General features: G+C 37.4%; 1 protein-coding gene across 1 annotated transcript in view; it reads right to left on the reverse strand.

The window, feature by feature from the left end:
- The window catches only part of myom2b (myomesin 2b), a 61,381-nt gene that overhangs the window by 23,662 nt on the left and 18,161 nt on the right, over positions 1-19,558 (reverse strand). The window contains exons 12-25 of the mRNA XM_061880277.1: positions 19,453-19,506; positions 19,206-19,333; positions 18,159-18,342; positions 17,872-18,046; positions 17,685-17,806; positions 17,411-17,598; positions 11,389-11,515; positions 11,145-11,323; positions 10,553-10,667; positions 7,658-7,820; positions 7,454-7,560; positions 3,152-3,196; positions 2,677-2,813; positions 2,305-2,449 (exon numbers count right to left, since the gene is read on the reverse strand). Coding sequence (XP_061736261.1) covers positions 2,305-2,449; positions 2,677-2,813; positions 3,152-3,196; positions 7,454-7,560; positions 7,658-7,820; positions 10,553-10,667; positions 11,145-11,323; positions 11,389-11,515; positions 17,411-17,598; positions 17,685-17,806; positions 17,872-18,046; positions 18,159-18,342; positions 19,206-19,333; positions 19,453-19,506 — 1,869 coding nt within the window. The remainder of the gene's footprint in view (positions 1-2,304; positions 2,450-2,676; positions 2,814-3,151; positions 3,197-7,453; positions 7,561-7,657; positions 7,821-10,552; positions 10,668-11,144; positions 11,324-11,388; positions 11,516-17,410; positions 17,599-17,684; positions 17,807-17,871; positions 18,047-18,158; positions 18,343-19,205; positions 19,334-19,452; positions 19,507-19,558) is intronic.

Here is a 19,558-nt window from a genome sequence, read left to right on the forward strand (position 1 = left end):
TGTAAAATATTTCTTCAAACTTATTATGATTAAAATTCCCCCAAAAATATTCTGGCAAATCTAGAAAATATTTAGAATCAAATTTAAATCTTATTTCAAAGTCTTTTTATTTTTATGTTTTTATTTTTGTCCTGGAAAATCTAGAAGAAATAATGATTTGTCTTTGTTAGAAATATAGCTTGCTCCAATTTGTTATATATTCTAACAAAATGCAGATTGGATTTTAACCCATTTAAAACAAGTCATCAAAATTCTAAAATTAATCTTAATCAGGAAAAATTACTAATGATGTTCCATAAATTCTTTTTAAAAATTTTTTCAAAAAGATTCAAATTAGCTAGTTTTTCTCTTCTGTTTTTGGTTGAATTTTGAATTTTAAAGAGTCGAAATTGAAGATAAACTATGTTTCAAAATTTAATTTTTATTTTTTTCCTGTTTTCTCCTCTTTTAAACCGTTCAATTAAGTGTTTTTGTCATTGTGGTGGGCGTGGCCTGCGCACCTGTAGGGATGCGGGGTGTGGCAGGGCCGGCTTCGAGGTTGGCGACAAGTGAGTGGATGACGCAGCTGAAAGCGTTCATCTAATCACCTGTCGTTCTGTTAAAAAGGCAAGGGGTTGGTGTGGAAGCACATGCATGAGCGAGGAGATCACGACATAATTCTGAGGAAAAGACATTTGCACGAATTATTTAAACAAAAAATATTATTGTTGTCAACTTGGAAAGAGTGGTGATGTTGGTTACTGGTGGCCAAAAGAACCCGGAAGGAAGCAACTTCCACAGTCATCATTTATCCTCTACAAAAAACCTTCCGTAAAAGGAAAAAAAATGTACGACAGAATGATAGAAATACCATCCATCCATCCATTTCTTCCGCTTATTCCCTTTTGGGGTCGCGGGGGGCGCTGGCGCCTATCTCAGCTACAATCGGGCGGAAGAAATACCCATTTTTTTATATATACCAGTATATAGATTTTTTTTATTAAAGGTAAATTGAGCAAATTGGCTATTTTTGGCAATTTTTTTTTAAGTGTGTATCAAACTGGTAGCCCTTCGCATTAATCAGTACCCAAGAAGTAGCTCTTGGTTTCAAAAAGGTTGGTGACCCCTGCTGTACAGGTTACGGAACGTACATTAAATGGTAAATGGGTTATACTTGTATAGCGCTTTTCTACCTTCAAGGTACTCAAAGCGCTTTGACACTATTTCCACATTCACCTATTCACACACACATTCACACACTGATTGCGGGAGCTGCCATGCAAGGCCCTAACCACGACCCATTAGGAGCAAGGGTTAAGTGTCTTGCTCAAGGACACAACGGACATGACGACGTTGGTAGAATTTGGGGATCGAACTAGGAACCCTCAGGTTGCTGGCACAGCCACTCTCCCAACCGCGCCAAGCCGTCCCCAAATTACGTATTGTCGGCAATTTTTAAATGCATTTTTTAAAGTGATTTAGAGGCAGAATCGAGTTAACCCATTAGCTGCAATGCTAGCCACAGAGAACGAGCTGATTATTACAAGTTAGAATGCAGAAAAAAAATGTATTTTCCCCTTTAAAATAGAAAAAAAAACAATATTTCTTTCAAAACAACACATTTAAATACTCCTGTGTGCAGAAATGTAAATAATGTTCGCCCTTTTTAAAAAAAGAACTGTTACTATATGACTATGTTAAGTTATTTTCACAATCTTTTCCATACTTGCATATGATTTAGTTAAAGACAACTGCTTTATGGCAATACTTGTTGTCTTATATGTAGTTTGTCTCTTTTTTGTGACATGTATTGTTCATATTTGGCAACAAGACTTTGCTTAGTACTGTTTGGTTGACATCATCTTTATTAAAACCAAATTGTGTTCACACAGATAATAACTAAATTCCCTTTGGAGAAAAAACTAAATAACCGGCATGACAGTTTTTTTATTGGATTAAAAGTCTGCATTTCATGTTTTATTTTTGCTCTGATTATCTGCCTAGCCCTATGTTGCATTCAAGTTGAACCAGGTTCCGATGATAAAGTCAGTAAGTAAATAAATTGCAAAAGAAACTGTGGTTGTATTTTTGCAATGACAATAAAGATCAATCCAACACATTTTTTGGACTATGTAGCAATATCAAGTTTAGTTACAAAAACACACACACACACACACACACACACAAACAAGCACACTGTGGTATGTGCTGTTCTGTACCCTCTTTAACAAAGCGTTGAATTGCTTTTGCAAACTGTACTTAACATTGAAACAGGCATGCGAAAGAATCAATCTCACTTGCAGTGCGTCATCAGGCTTCTCTTACCATCTCCAATCAGAACCAGAGAGCTCTGTGCTGTGCCACCTCCATCCGTAATCTGGCAGGTGTACGTCCCTTCATTGTCTTCAGTGAAATGGTCCATGGTGTATTCAATGACGCCTGTAGACACATCATGGCCCAACTTGTTGGGCTGCAAAGAGAGAATGTGCATTTATTTTGCAGAACGTAGGAACAAAGCTTATTTGTGTTACATCCACAATGCTTGTAAAAGGCTGCAATTATCTTGTGAAACGTTGTTGGAACTATTAATCTCAGAATACATCCTTCTTTTGCACACCTTACTCAGTCATCCACATTGTGCATCGTAAAGGGGCATTTTTTTTTTAACAATTCTCTTAAACTGAATCTTCATCTTACACTAGCTCCAGACATTTCCTTGTTATTAACAAAGAATTTGTAGGTGACGTTGGGGGAAATTTCTTCAGCCTGAAGCCAGAACTTCATTCTGCCTCTCTCCAAAATTTTGTAGGCCAGCTCCGACTTCAGTGGGATGACTAGAAAAAAAGAGGAAAATGTTTAAAAGAGGTAAAGAAAAATCATTATAGTCCTCCTTTCATTTCTTTCTCCAGCACTTGGGCCTGAGGACAGCATTTCTCAGCATTCACAGGAGAGGAGACAAAGGGAGGGCAGTCAGTTGGGGCGTAGGAGTGTATGGTGGTTAGGCAGGTGATGCAAAAGCAGGTAAGGTGTGTTTGGATCCAAAACAGAGAATTGTTTTAAAAGTGAAACACAAAAGTAGAGAAGAGGTGAGAGAGAAAGAAGTGCAGAGGACAACAAATGAAGAGAGACATGAAGAGTAAAAGATTGAGGGAGTTGGTCAAAAGGAACCTACTTGGGTGTCTGATGTCATAGCTGAGTACCAACAACTTTGCCATCTCTGAAACATAAAACATATGATCACACTTTAGAACTAATTGTACAGTTCTTTAATGTTTGTGTATATGTTTCAGTGTGTGTATTTTTATTTAATGCCCACATTTAGAAATTATTTTAACGCCCTTTAATAGCCTTTTTCTGACTCATTTTTCTTCAGTACTTGAGCAATGCTTTTCCAAGTCAGCTAGATGCAGACCTCAGGCATGTATTCTTTTCTTTAATGCAATACCTAGCATCCGCGTCTTCTTCTCATCGTTGTTCTTTACACTCACTTACTCCGTTGCCATATTTGGAAAAACATACCATGGTCATTATTAGCTAATGTAAGTGAGCAGGGCTGTAGCTCCAAATTCTGGTCCCCCATATACAAGACTCCTAAAGGTCCTCCAAACACGACGAGTTGAGTTTATACCAAAAAGTTCTATTTTGGGTTCATCTGACCACATGACATTCTCCCAATCCTCTGCTGTATCATCCATGTATCCATTTTGGTATAAACTCAACTCGTCAACTGTCCCAAGAACACCATAACTACTGTGAAGCATGGGGGTGGAAACATCCTGCTTTGGGGCTGTTTTTCTGCTAAGGGGACAGGACGATTGATCCGTGTTAAGGAAAGAATGAATGGGGCCGTGTATCGTGAGATCTTGAGCCTAAACCTCCTTCCATCAGTGAGAGCTTTGAATGGTTGACCAAAATACTTATTTTCCACCATAATTTACAAATACATTCCTTAAAATTCCTACATTGTGAATTCTTGGATTTTTTTCACATTCTGTCTCTCACAGTTAAAGTGTACCTATGATGAAAATTACAGACCTCTGTCATCATTTTAAGTGGGAGAACTTGCACAATCGGTGGCTGACTAAATACTTTTTTGCCCCACTGTAATTGAATTTGCTGCTTGTGCACATTGTTATTGGAGTGATGTCCTCTATCTTTTTAAAAACAAAAATATGGATTTGTTTAAAAACAGCTTTTTCAAATGCATGTAAAAACCGTAGAGGGGTTATAGTATTATTTTTTTTTTACATTTAAGAAACTTTCTCGTGGTCTACATAAAATGTAAGTTTTTTTTTTTTTGGGTAAAAATTTTGCAAAGAATATGTTTTTCAACCGCTTTCCGCCATTTTGTTAGTCTTATTTACGTGCCTCCACTTTGTTGTAGTTTTTACACTGCAAGTTATTTACCACTTGCCAAGATTTACAATGTTTTTTCTTGAAATTCCCCTACTTTTAAGAGCTATTTACTTATTTTTAGTCATTGACTAATCTTAATTCTAGCATTAATAGTTATATGTTTTTGTATTCTAGTTTAAAATGTTAAAACTGAGAAAATAAATATTGAAGTACTATAAGAAATGTTGGTTTCCCCCCACATTGAAAATTGTGTTTATATATTATGCAACATCTCAAGGATGCTTAATTTAAGAATTCCAAGTTGAATAATGCTTACTTTCACAATAAAATACTTATTTCTAACTTAAAGATCCTGCTAATTTCAAGACATACAAATCTCAATTCAGGATTTCTGATCAAGTAAAATTATCTGTCCATGCAGCTAGTTATTTGCAATAGCTTTTTTTTTTAATTCTTAAAATCTAGTCGTTTCCTCCTCAATTTTGCGAAGCGCTTCTATATCAAGACTACTAACGGATATACATTTGAACTGTATACTACTTTGTATTAGAAATGGCAAAAGCTAAGAATCCATGCACATGTACGAGCTAGTCTGCCCATCAACAAGGGGATAGCGGAAAAGAAAGAGCATGACTACAGCAGCGGGATACAATGGTGGACTTGAGCAGAGCACTTCGGGTGAACTCCTACCATATATGAAGATATCCGCTGACGTCACACATGGGTAAAACGCCACAGGGGACCTACTAGGTTTTTGACTTTTTACAGGGGTCTCTGAAGGGTTAACCATGTCAAATTTTAGACTTTTTGAGACCATAAAGAATATAACTTATGACCATTTCACATCTGTATGGACAGAAAAATACAAAAAACATAAAGAAAATCAAAGGGCCAGAATGAATTGTAAGTATATGAATTCACTCCCTGACTTTTTATATTAGAAAACACAATGGTTAAACTAACTAAATACACAACTAATTAAATCATGTAACAACAAGCAGAATTGAAGCAATGGTATAAGACAGCATAACAATGTATCATTTGTGAAAGAAACTATTAGCATCTCTGCCAAAGCAAAATGGTTAACTTTTGCAGTGTTTTTCAGTTGTCAGAATTGAGCAAATAGATAAAAACATATACAGCACTACTACTGTATCTGCACAAAGTTGTGAAAAACAGTGCAGACAGAGCAATTGTCTTAAAATAAAAACATGTGATAATGGCTTGCAACCCTTAAACATTATTTGGATGTGAATAATGTGGATAACATTCCAATTTGCTCAACTCATTTTGTAACTGGTAGGTATGAATACATGTTTTCCTGTTTTTGTGACTTTTTTTAAACCGATTGCTAATAAACAGGGACTAGTATCTATTTAAGCATGATAAAATTACATTTGCAAATATTCCTTGCTTTCCTCATGCAACCATAAAGTGAGTGTAAACACTAAACAGACAGTCTTTATAGCTTTTAATGTCAATTGTTGTGTAAACTGAGAGTACAGACTAAGCATGAGAAGATGACCTGAAATAATTGGAATAAATAATAAAAATAATAAAGGATATTCTTATGTTTGTATATAGTTTTACTGCTGAGTACACTACTACCACAAAGAAATGTCCACGTGCTTACTCTATGTCATAGTATAATTTCACTGGTAAAAATCTCATATTGATCTCCTTCTGCAATTGGCGACACTCTACCCACTCAATACTCCTTTGGTGGGTTAAGTTGATCCTTGTATAGTTGTGCAAGTGTTTGTGGCGTTTCATCTTTTTTTGACATGGACTTATCCCAGATTTTTGACTTGATTTTTACAAACTCTTCCCTCCACATCTGGGTCCTAAACACTTTACAGTATACGTTTCCAGCCACAGGCTTCAAACATGCATTAAATCGTTGAACCTGCATTTACCCAACTTATGCAAGTAATTGGGCTTTGCTGTGAGCTTTCGTTAAGTTTTCTCTGCTGTTATGCTTACAGTAACTGTAACAACAGGGAGCCTACTTTGTAGTTACATTATAGTATCCTTTTTAAAACCCCACAGATATTCTGTTTTAAAGATGGGATTAACATATTTAAAACATATCTAGATAAAAAGAGATAAAAAAAGATTGCCAACAATTTCAATATAAATCACTTAAATATGATTATAGTTTTTTTCTTAATTTTAAGTGTAAAGTAGAGAGTATCTGTTATACATAGAATTATGAGCGGCTCTTCGAAAAACAGTTTTTTCAAGATCCTTTCAAAGAGCCATAAATCCTCTTGAGATCCTTTCAAAGAGCCATAAATCCTATGTCTTGCTAGAAGCTAAGTTCGCTGCTATCGAGGTGAATTTAAAAATTCCGTATTTTGTGGTAGGGGGTAAAGGTTAGTTATACAATTATTAATTTGATGCTAGCAACCAGATTATTGAACTTGCACGGCTATATATTTATTTTTTTCCACAACTTACATATTCAAATAGCAGAAAAAACAACCTTCAAACTTTACTAAAGTCCTTGTGCCCCGACTGAGATGCCCCTGTGAGTGAGTGAGAAAATCTGATGATTTTTTTTTCTCGATTTCACCAGCTAACATTGAGGAGGCTCGTAACATTAATTTTTGATCGAAATGTATGGCATAACAATTAGCAGAGAGACAGCTAGTATCCAAATAACTGAGGTGGGGCACTCAAAAGCCAAAGTAACACTATACTTGAATTGGTAAAATAGATAAACAATAGTTGCATTTTATAGTAATGTATAATGTACAGTAAAACGGAGATCCATATGGCCCCATTTGTCAAGGTTTACCTGACATGTGAAACGTGACGAATGGGGGGTGGGAGGGTGCACTATTGACTTTATCTGTCAGATGGCAGTAGAGTGTTGAATATCCTAAAATGTGCTTTGTGATATTTCCAACTTTGACTACAGTGTCAGTTGCTGAAGGGTGGTGCTTTCCATCATTTTCAGCAGACTGCGTTGCAAAATGATTAACCCCGCTTCCTCTCACGCAAGATCTAACCAGCAGTGGGGCCATATGAATCCCTTCCCTGCTGTATAGTATAAATATTGTATTTGTATAGGGTATATATTGCATGCTAAGCAGCACTAAACCATGAAGCATACCATCAGGGTCGATCGCAAAACTGGATGAAACTCCTTCTGTGTTGGTGACAGAAACAGAGAATGTCCCAAAGTCTTCTTTATCCGCATTCTTAAAGATCAGCTTGGTTCTACAAAGCAAAGTATTAGAGGGACAAAGACAGAGAAAAATACGGTTAAATCACATTTCGGATATCAAAGAGTCTGAGTGTCTGCCTGTGATCTTACTTGTTGCCTTCAGTCTTAATCGAAACCCCTTTAGAGAAATCTGTGATTTCTTGATAATCTTTCTTCCAGACAAACTGAGAGCCTGCATTCATTTGGCAAGACTCGAATGTGAAAACAATGTCACCTGTCTTCTCATCCACAGAGCAGGACACCTCCTGGGAGCCTGGATTACACACAAACCAACACAACCATTGTTGCGTTGACTGCTTTGTCCATCTCATGCAGTCTAACCTACTGTGACTGTTTATTATTTCAACATTTAAGTGGCTTTTTACTGCAATTGTTCACCTCTTTTTCTGAACTTAAACATTTACCTATAAAGGAGAACGAGGTAGGTTGTCACACTCATTATTTCTCTGTCTCTCGAATTGTGATATTGCAGTTTCATAAATTAGGATCAGAGTTCACCTACATCGCGTTTTTTAAAACAGTGTTTCTTAACCCCTATACTATAGCAACCTCTTTTGAGTGATGTACCCCCTGTGAACATTTTTTTAATTCAAGTACGCCCTAATCAGAGCAAAGCATTTTTGGTTTAAAAAAAAAGAGATAAAGAAGTAAAATACAGCACTATGTCATCAGTTTCCGATTTATTAAATTGTATAACAGTGCAAAATATTGCTCATTTGTAGTGGTCTTTCTTGAACTATTTGGGAAAAAATATATATAAAAAAAACTAAAAACGTGTTGAAAAATAAACAAGTGACTCGATTATAAATAAAGATTTCTACACATAGAAGTAATTATCAACTTAAAGTGCCCTCTTTGGGGTTGTAAAAGAGATCCATCTGGATTCATGAACTTAATTCTAAACATTTCTTAACCAAAAAAGATATCTTTAACATCAATATTTATGGAACATGTCCACAAAAAATCTAGCTGTCAACACCGAATATTGCATTGTTGCATTTCTTTTCACAGTTTATGAACTTGCATTATTTTCTGTTGAAGTATTATTCAATAAATGTATAAAGGATTTTAGAATTGTTGCTATTTTTAGAATATTTTAAAAAAATCTCACGTACCCCTTGGCATACCTTTAAGTACCCCCAGGGGTACGCGTACCCCCATTTGAGAACCACTGCCCTATAGGACCGCCAAAAAATATCTGTTTCTCAGCTGTTGTCTCTTTGAGTTGCATTGGTACTCATTTGTAATACACTTTTCCACCACTTGTGGCAGTAATGACAATAGCAAACAAAAAAAGTCTTGATCTTAAGCCATAGAGAGGTTTTTAAAAGGCAACAATTATGACTAAAGTGGTGAACCTACATTTTTATTTGCACTTCCATTTTAGTTTACTTTTTTAAGAAACAAATATTATTATCATTAAAGATTAATTAAACTAGAGTCTATGTATTTTAGTACTGCATAATTATAAGTCATTGTAAGTCACTTCTTTTGCAGTAAATTTGATTAGTATTTATGTTTGTAATCAGCCTGACCTAAGCCTTGATGAAATTATTTGTGATTAACACATGGTTTCATATCATTTCACAAGGTTGATCATGTTAAACTTTAAGTAGGTTGGATATAATTGTTGAATATGATTCAAATCAAGAGTACGATTACAGAATCAGGGTTACTATTTGAGTGGGCCCCAAATCTCTCTGTCTGGGAAAAGATGGGCACTGAGATTAAAAAGGTTAAAAACCCCTGCTCTTGAGCATGGCAGCCGCACTTGAGATGAGATGAATTTTTTAAACATATAATTGCCTCATTATATTATCATACAATTGCTAATGCATTTGATTATTGTATTTTTTTTTATATACTAACAAACTGATCAATAATTTGCTGTGAAATCATGAGACAAGTTGACTAGCAGATAACAAAAAATGTTTGGAGTCTCTTGTTGCACCAGCAGATAATATATAAGTTTAGAAGATATGCAATTGCATAGGTAGTTTTTTCGGTCAAAATTAAAAGAATAAATACATTTAGCAGGAAAAATTAAGTGCTTTATTGACACACATTATTATCAGGCTGTAGCGAGCCACACAAAATGATCTGACACAGATTGAGTTTGACACCTCTAGTTTATATTGTTATTAACTAGCTAACTACTTGCTAGCTTTAATGCTCACACAAAAAAAAAAAAATCCAGTTGGGTTTGGTCGTCACATTCTGTTTGGGGTTGGTTGTTATGTGTAATCAAAATTCATTGATATCAAATACACAAATACGGTAGCTGGCCTAAACTGCTCTTTCCTTTTCATGTTATTTGCTCATTTTGACACAATACATAGACTGTTTGCGACTTGCTAAAAGTAACATTTTGCAAACCAAAAAATATAATATCTCTCAGTCAACGTTAGCAGCTAAAGCTATCAAGTCGCTATCACTAGCTGACAACACACAAAATTAATTTGTGCGTTACATAGAGCGTAGTTGATGTCCTTGTCTGTACTGCAAAGTTCAAATTTGAATGACAATAAAAAGGAAGTCAAAGTCCATTACGTGCTAAAAGGCGGAAGACGGCGAGGTACAATGCTTACAACACTTTGGAAAGTTAGCGCGATCTGAGTAGCAATTAACCCAATTAAGTTACACATTTGTTTTCTCAATGCAATTAAACTCTCAAATGTTGTTCTGCCCTCTTGCTTTTTTTAAAAGATTTTTCCCATTAAAATAGCATTGTGGCAGCCATTCCCATAGTGTGGTGACAACCATACCCGTGATGAGGTTTAAGTGTCTTTGATAGTGAATTATCTCTTTGATACAGTCAGTTGAAAAATAAGAGGAATACATACAGTATCTCATTATAACACCTTAGACTCGATTTCATGTCGATAAAATGAGACAAGATGTTTTTGATAATGAGCGATTTACCCTGGATTAAAAAGTGTGACAACCAACCCCGTTCTCCTTTACTGCAGCACTTTTAGGTGTTACCTGACACAGCTTTAGCAGTGACGGGTTCAGAAGGCATGGAGGCCATGCCTACACCTGCATCATTGACAGCACGCACCCTGAGGTCATAAGTGCAGCCCTCCTCCAGCCCTGTTACCTAGGAGACCAAATGTTGATGACAGGTGGTCAGTAATGTTTATATATATATATATATATATATATGTTTTTTTGATAACACTCATAATGTACACTTTACGTTAATAACTTGAACCATTTCCTACTATCATTACATGAAAATAGTGTCAAAACCAACATGTAATTGCCAACTTTGTTCAGTAGATGTCAGTGTCGCACAGGTAGATGTCCCAGCGATAAACTTGACACACATAAAACATTGCACACCACTTTGAAAACAATATTACAAACAATTAAAAACTATATATATGAAGGGCTGTCAAAAAAAAAAAACAGATAGGTCATTACAAGCACCAACGTTTAGTTGTTGGACTGATTATAAAAGGTAATGTCTAATGAAAATTGTGTAATATATATAATAAAATAACAATAATATTGCAATAAATATCTCATAAATGGATAAGCATTGCTAGCTCAATACATCAAAGGGTATTCTCACCTTGAGGAAGCATTGACTGGTGGGTTCATCATTGGCTGCTGTCCATTCATTAGTGCCACGCTTAGCATATTCCACATAATAACCATTGATGGGTCCAGAACCAATGTAGACTGGCTTTTGCCACTCAAGTACCAACGAATCATCTCTAACCTCGCAAGTAGACAGATCATATGCAGGGCCTGTAGTAAAATGTTCATTATTCTCACAATAGGCATGTTTGGAATAGTAAAGTTCAGCAACAAACCTGGCTCAGGCATAGTCCATGCTTCACAAGTGATGTCGGCTGAGCATTTGGATGCTGGTCCCAGGCCAACAAGGTTGGCTGCATAAACCTGGAACTGATAAACTTCTCCTTGTGTCAGGCCCTCCACCTGTAAGTGAGAGCAGTACCATTGTCAATGTGGTGCAAAATGTAATTACAGTCATCCCTCGTTTATCTCAGTTAATTAGTACCGGACATAACGACGATAAATTAAATTCCACCAAGTAGGATTACTATTACTATTACAATTGACTATTTTTATAGTTAGAGCATTAACAACAAAAACATTACTAGAACCCTCTAAACATGAAATAACACCCAAATAGTCACATTTTCACCAATATGGTAGTAGCCTTGAGTAGGGATGTTTACCAAGTACGGGTATTTTTGGTACAGGTTCCTAATTTGGTGAAGATTCCGGACTAATGATACTACTATCAGTATATTTTATTCCATCTAATTGACGCTGCCGCTACTCCACTATCAAATTAGCTTTGAATAATGACAAATACAGAAGCAACACCAAACAAAAGTTGGTAATGCAACAATATTTCCTCCCCAAAAGTATCTCAAAGTCACGCACTCTGCGTTAGTTTGAGTCATGACCGGGTTTTATCATTCTTCCTCTGGCGATCCACTAACGCATTCCATCAGTGTAGTCTTTACAAGAAAATGTTATTACAACTGCACTTCACCTTGCACTGCAAACATTGTTGACTTGTTTAAGACTTAAAAAAACAGGTGTTGACAAAAGATTTCCCTGTTACCTCATGTAAATCCATCCATCATATAAATGCTAATTAAAATGCATTTTTTCCTTCACATCTTTATTTCCACAAATTGTATAGTGTATGATAAGAGCAACGATATAAATCGATATCAATAAGTAATATCGATAAAAACCTAACAATTTACAAACCCCGTTTCCATATGAGTTGGGAAATCGTGTTAGATCTAAATATAAACGCAATACAATGATTTGCAAATCCTTTTCAACCCATATTCAGTTGAATGCACTACAAATACAAGATATTTGATGTTCAAACTCATAAACTTTGTATTTTTATGCAAATAATAATTAACTTAGAATTTTATGGCTGCAATACATGCCAAAGTAGTTGGGAAAGGGCATGTTCACCACTGTGTTACATCACCTTATGTTTTCACAACACTCAATAAACGTTTGGGAATTGAGGAAACTAATTGTTGCGCTTTGAAAGTGGAATTCTTTCCCATTTTTGTTTTATGTAGAGCTTCAGTCGTTCAACAGTCCGGGGTCTCCACTGTCGTATTTTATGCTTCATAATGCGCCAGACATTTTCGATGGGAGACAGGTCTGGACTGCAGGCGGGCCAGGAAAGTACCCGCACACTTTTTTTACGAAGCCACGCTGTTGTAACACGTGCTGAATGTGGCTTGGCATTGTGTTGCTGAAATAAGCAGGGGCGTCCATGAAAAAGACGGCGCTTAGATGGCAGCATAAGTTGTTCCAAAACCTTTTGAACATTGCGTTGATAACAGTCTGGATGGTTCGCTTGCCCTTTGGTCCGGATGACACAATGTTGAATATTTCCAAAAACAATTTGAAATGTGGACTCATCAGACCACAGAAGAATTTTCCCCTTAGCATCAGTCCATCTTAAATGATCTCGGGCCCAGAGAAGCCGGCGGCGTTTTTGGATGTTGTTGATAAATGGCTTTTGCTTTGAATAGTAGAGCTTTAACTTGCACTTACAGATGTAGTGACAAACTGTATTTAGTGACAGTGGTTTTCTGAAGTGTTCCTGAGCCCATGTGGTGATATCCTTTAGAGATTGATGTCGGTTTTTGATACAGTGCCGTCTGAAGGATCGAAGGTCACGGTCATTCAATGTTGGTTTCCGGCCATGCTGCTTACGTGGAGTGATTTTTCCAGATTCTCTGAACCTTTTGATGATATTATGGACCGTAGATGTTGAAATCCCTAAATTTCTTGCAATTGCACTTTGAGAAACGTTGTTCATAAACTGTTTGACTATTTGCTCACAAAGTTGTGGACAAAGGGGTGTACCTCGCCCCATCCTTTCTTGTGAAAGACTGAGCATTTTTTGGGAAGCTGTTTTTATACCCAATCATGGCACCCACCTGTTCCCAATTAGCCTGCACACCTGTGGGATGTTCCAAATGTTTGATGAGCATTCCTCAACTTTATCAGTATTTATTGCCACCTTTCCCAACTTCTTTGTCACTTGTTGCTGGCATCAAATTCTAAAGTTAATGATTATTTGCAAAAAAAAAAATGTTTACCAGTTTCAACATCAAATATGTTGTCTTTGTAGCATATTCAACTGAATATGGGTTGAAAATGATTTGCAAATCATTCTATTCTGTTTATATTTACATCTAACACAATTTCCCAACTCATATTGAAACGGGGTTTGTACATTCCCAGCTTTGAGTGTGTTATACTGTATATTATAGAACTCACTAGCAGTGTTCTGGAAAACAGCGTTACATAATATCATTAATAATGTAACGCCGTCAATTAGCAAGAAGTAATCTAATTAAATGATTTGACGTACATTACAACGCCGTGATCGATACTTTGGCTGTAACATGGAGCGCTACTTTTGATGTAGTCAAGACAGCTTTAGAATCCCAGCAAGTTCACTTCAGTAAGTAGCTCTTTACTAGTGCAAGCAGCAGCCACCGCATGCACACACACACACACACACACACACACACACACACACACACACACACACACACACACACACACACACACACACGCGCACACACACGCCACTATGACTTTGGGGAAATAATGAATATTCAACAAATTGGCAATCATCAACAGTAATTACCCTATAACACCCTGTTTGTGGAAGAGGATAGTCACAGCCATTTAAGCATGTTTAAAGCGCTTTCATAACTATCAGTAAAAACATTCCACAGGCTTTGCAGTCGACAATCTCCTTCCAATACCCACACTACCAAAGCTGGGTTAAAACAGCCAATGAGTGCATCATCGCTGATGTCACGCTTCACTTGGCAACATGCACCACCTTTTAAAGGCACACACTCCGCACTCTACTCTCATGAAACATCTCTGAAATGCATACACCGGATATATGAAAGTAAAAAAAAGTCATGCATTAATAACTTTCCACAGTAATTAATTATATCTATTAAATAATATTTTCATTAGTAATTGAATTGTTTTTTGGGGAAAGTAACAAGTAACTTTAATAATCACTTTTAAAAAGTAATTTTTCGAACATGTACTGCTCACCAGAAGACCAGAGAATCTTCAAAGCGTCTTGCTATGGCCGTCACTCAGCCGCTAAAACGGCGACGATGTGGAAATACCAGTAGTCACATCCTGGGTAATTCCTATACGTTAGAAATGGGCTTCCGTGTGCTGAAACCACGGACGTGTGTTGTTCTGCAAAAACTTGGTCAACAGTTGCAGCTGCGATCGTTAGCTTTGTTGGTACTTGTTAGTATTCCGTCTTCTTAGCATATAGCTAACATCCAAGCTTTTCTATTGACGTCAAATATGAAGTGCATCTTGAATCAAAATACATTTCATCTACACTTTGCCCGGAGAGCTATTGTTAGCTGACAGCTAGCAGTCACAGCTAGCCTGAAGTGCAAAATGTCTGATGCTACATTTTGCTGAATTGGCCAACTCGTTGAAAAAAAAAAAGATACTTATTTTTAGTGTGCTGGTAGACCGATTTTTTTCCCCCCCTTTTTATTTGTGCGACAGAGGTTTTACACTTGAATGGAGGCAACTGGGCTTTTCTTGTTTGTAGCAGCCTCCAGCTTCTTGTTCAAGAACATTGTTGTGTTGTTATCATAAAGTGTATTGTCACTATCATAAAGTGTAGTGTTTACTATTATTATAATGCTGGACACACTATGTTTATGTTGAACAACTTAGATACACAGCTACTGTTTTGATGACACAACATCATTATTATAACAATAAGAGAGCTGAGTTGTTAAATGACAGTTAAAGAGTAAGTAAGCACTAAGTTAGCATGTACCTCGTGGATGGAATATTCACAGTTCTGAACCTACCCATAGCTCCTTTTTTTTTTTTTTATTAAAGAAAATATGTCATTACAAGTCACAATTGGCGTCTGATTGCTAGAAGCAAGGAGGATAACTTGAGCTAGATGCAGCCAAGCAGAGACAGGATGAAAAGATGATACACAAAGATGCTCGAAAAATCAAACTGCTATGGGTTTAACAGGTGAGAAATCAGATACTGTATGCTGTCATCGATTGGCTTATCCTGTGACTAAATGTTGTACAGCTTTTGTCATTTGATGGAATGCGGTGATAATTACAGTGTATTTTATATTCTTGCTCGAACAAAAATACAGGACAAAGTGTGTCCCTTACCATCTAAATAAAGATTGGGTACTGTTTTGTCTTAATACAGGACAATTCTGTTTTTCAAGGAACGATTGGCAACCCTTTTGATATCGCTCGCGTCAAAGTCTCACTGATGTGGGGATATGTTATTGATGAGACGGGGTTTAAAGGCCTACTGAAATGAGATGTTCTTATTTAAACGGGGATAGCAGGTCCATTCTATGTGTCATACTTGATCATTTCGCGATATTGCCATATTTTTGCTGAAAGGATTTAGTAGAGAACATCGCCGATCAAGTTTGCAACTTTTGGTCGCTAATAAAAAAGCCTTTTCTGTACCGGAAGTAGCAGACAATGTGCGCGTGACGTCACGGGTTGTAGGGCTCCTCACATCCTCAAATTGTTTAGAATCATAGCCACCAGCACCTAGAGCGATTCGGACCGAGAAAGCGACAATGAAAGCGAGGATGAAAGATTTGTGGATGAGGATAATGAGATTGAAGGACTAGAACAAAAAAAAAAGGCGAGGGCAGTGAGAGCGATTCAGATATTATTAGACACATTTGCTAGCATAATTCTGGAAAATCCCTTATCTGCCTATTGTGTTGTTAGTGTTTTAGTGAGATTATATAGTACCTGAAAGTCGGAGGGGTGTGGCTACGGGTGTGTTGACCGCCAGTGTCTCTGAGGGAAGCCACGCAGCTGCAGCAGGACACAAGCTCCGCTGATGTCCCCGGTAAGAGCCGACTTATTACCACAATTTTCTCACCGAAACCTGCTGGTTGACATGTGGTCGGGATCCATGTTCGCTTGACCGCTTTGTTCCATAGTAAAGCTTCACCTTCGGGAATTTTAAACAAGGAAACACCGGCTGTGTTTGTGATGATAAAGACAGCTGCAATACACCGCTTCCCACCTCCATCTTTCTTCTTTGACTTCTCCATTATTAATTGAACAAATTGCAAAAGATTCAGCAACACAGATGTCCAGAATACTGTGCAATTATGCGATTAAAGCAGACTACTTATAGCTTGGATCGGGCTGGGAAAAAATGTCCACTACAACCCGAGACATCACGTGCAAGCGTCATCATACACATCATCATTTCGTGATATTTTCAACAAGATACCTCGCGGGAAATTTAAAATTGCAATTTAGTAAACTAAACCGGCCGTATTGGCATGTGTTGCAATGTTAAGATTTCATCATTGGTATATAAACTATCAGACTGCGTGGTCGATAGTTGTGGGTTTCGGTAGGCCTTTAAAGAGGAAGTCCATCAAAAAGTTGTTCCGCCAAAAGTTGGTTAATTTGAGACTGCCGCCATGAAGATCATGACTGAATTAGCCACCTGTTGTTGTTGTTAGCATGTTTTACACTTTACCCAGAAAACGTACGTCCTGCTTAGACAATAAGACAATTGCTGCAGTTTAGTGCATTTATTACATAAATAAAACATAATGTATCACTTAATTTAGGCCCAAAAATTTAGTATAATCTTATTTATCTATTTTTTTCGATGTAGGTAGTGACTGTGAAGTTGCTATATTTGAAGCATGATGTAGCATGGAGCGACTGTATCTTATAAGATGGGAAAGACATTCTCAAGCAAGTACTAGCCATGTTTTGCCACATTTACCTTGTAAAGTCTTTCTGTGACTGGTGGGATATTGATCTCCCTCCACAAGCTTGTTCCGCTAGGTCTCTTGTCAATATAATAGTCCTTAATCGGTGTACCGCCAGAGAGAAGGGGCTTCTTCCAGCTCAGGACCATCGAATGTCCGTCACAGCTGACCACAGCAATCGCATAAGGAGCAGACGGTGCGGCTAAATAGAAGATGAGATCATTTTAAAGTAACAACCCTATTAAATATAATTATTAACTATAATGACAAAAAGGAAAAACTACTGACTAAGGGCAGCCTTTACTGTTAGAGGTGCAGACTCTTGGGATTCCTCACTGAGGCCAATCTCATTGATAGCCTGGACACGGAACACGTAGGTTTCCCCTGTTGTCAGACCGCTTACCACAAACCTGCAGAGAAAGACATTAAGTATGCTATGAATATGCACACTGTGTCCATAGTGTTGGAAACCTACTTTGTGCTCTTGTGTGGTTTATGGTTGGCTGAGATCCAGTCTTTAGACCCCTTCACACACTGGTCGATGTAGTAGCCAATCAGATTGTTGGGTTCTTTTGGAGGAGCCCATTGGATGAGGACAGAGGTGTCCGTTTCTCGGGTTGAAATCACCTGGCCGGGAGCTGAAGGCACACCTGAAGCCAAAGAATGAAAAAAAAACTGAATTTCAACAGTTACAATGACCGAAAACCAGAGAGCTTAAGAAGACTTTTGAGTGACTATATGTGGAGGGGAAATAAGACAGACCTTTAAGTTCTTGCGTTTCAATGGGTTGACTTGGTTCTGATGGTTCGCTGGTCCCATACATATTGGCGGACAAGACTCTGAACTTATACTGTTTACCCTCTGCCAGGTCAAAGACAGCATAGCGGGGGGATCGAATTGGGACCTGAGTGTTAACGCGTTGCCAGGCATCGCTGTCTGCCATGCTCTGTGACACAAAGACACACATTATAATAACACAAACTTCTCAGCTGTAGTAAGCACTCTTGAGAACTATATCTTTCATGTGACGGCCATGGCAGCTGAAGTCAAAAGCCATTCCATGTGTCACAATAACAATTTGTAATATTTATTTTAAATAATTGTCAATAAAAGGATTCTACACATCTTCAGGAATAACCTCTTAATATACCGATGTATGTAATTCTGTGAACCATTAAGATTTTGAGTCATTGTTTTTTTGTTAATTTGTTATAATTCTAAAACGATTTCCATTATGTTCCTCCCTCATCCAGGCTTCTCAGAGGAGATACATGCTCTTACCAACAGAGTTTTTAGTTATCATACACAAAGTATATCTGTAAGTTAAGTTGGGTGCAATTAATACATAAAAACACCCAAAATGACCATCATTTATAACTTTTGGGAGGGGCAATTGCATCAATTAAATGGCATGTCGTTATTATTTACACGTGAACAAGCTTGTGGTGTGTGTTAAAGTTAAAGTTAAAGTACCAATGATTGTCACACACATACTAGATGTGGCAAAATTGCATTTGACCCATCACCCCTGATCACCCCCTGGGAGGTGAAGGAAGCAGTGGGCAGCAGCGGTGCCACGCCCGGGAATCATTCATGGTGATTTAAACCCCAATTCCCACCCTTGATGCTGAGTGCCAAGCAGGGAGGTAATGGGTCCCATTTTTATAGTCTTTGGTATGACTCGACCGGGATTTGAACTCACAACCTACCGATCCCAGGGCGGACACTCTAACCACTAGGCAACTGAGTAGTGTGTTGACAATGCGGATCATTTTCAGTATACTATAGACAGGAGGGGGACCGCCTCACCTTTTCTATGTAATACCACATGGGGGCCTTGTTGGAATATAAAGGGGCTTTCCAGCTCAGAACAATGTAAGTCCTGTCAGTTTCTGACGCATAAATTCCGGATGGAGAACACGGAGGTTTTCCGTCAGCTGCAAACAAACAGATATAGAATATACTGAAATTACACAAAAAATACACTTAAAATACTTACGCTTTGAATCTGCAGACCGATATTGTACAAGAAAGCAATTAAGGCAATAAAACACACCTTCAACCTCATCATGGTAAGACACAACATCCAACCTTCCTCCGAATTTTCTAGCTGCGGAGAAGACATGACAGACTGTAATAAATCATCATTTCTTCACATGGAG

Source organism: Nerophis ophidion, linkage group LG02, assembly GCF_033978795.1.
Source record: "Nerophis ophidion isolate RoL-2023_Sa linkage group LG02, RoL_Noph_v1.0, whole genome shotgun sequence".
Taxonomy (NCBI): domain Eukaryota; kingdom Metazoa; phylum Chordata; class Actinopteri; order Syngnathiformes; family Syngnathidae; genus Nerophis; species Nerophis ophidion.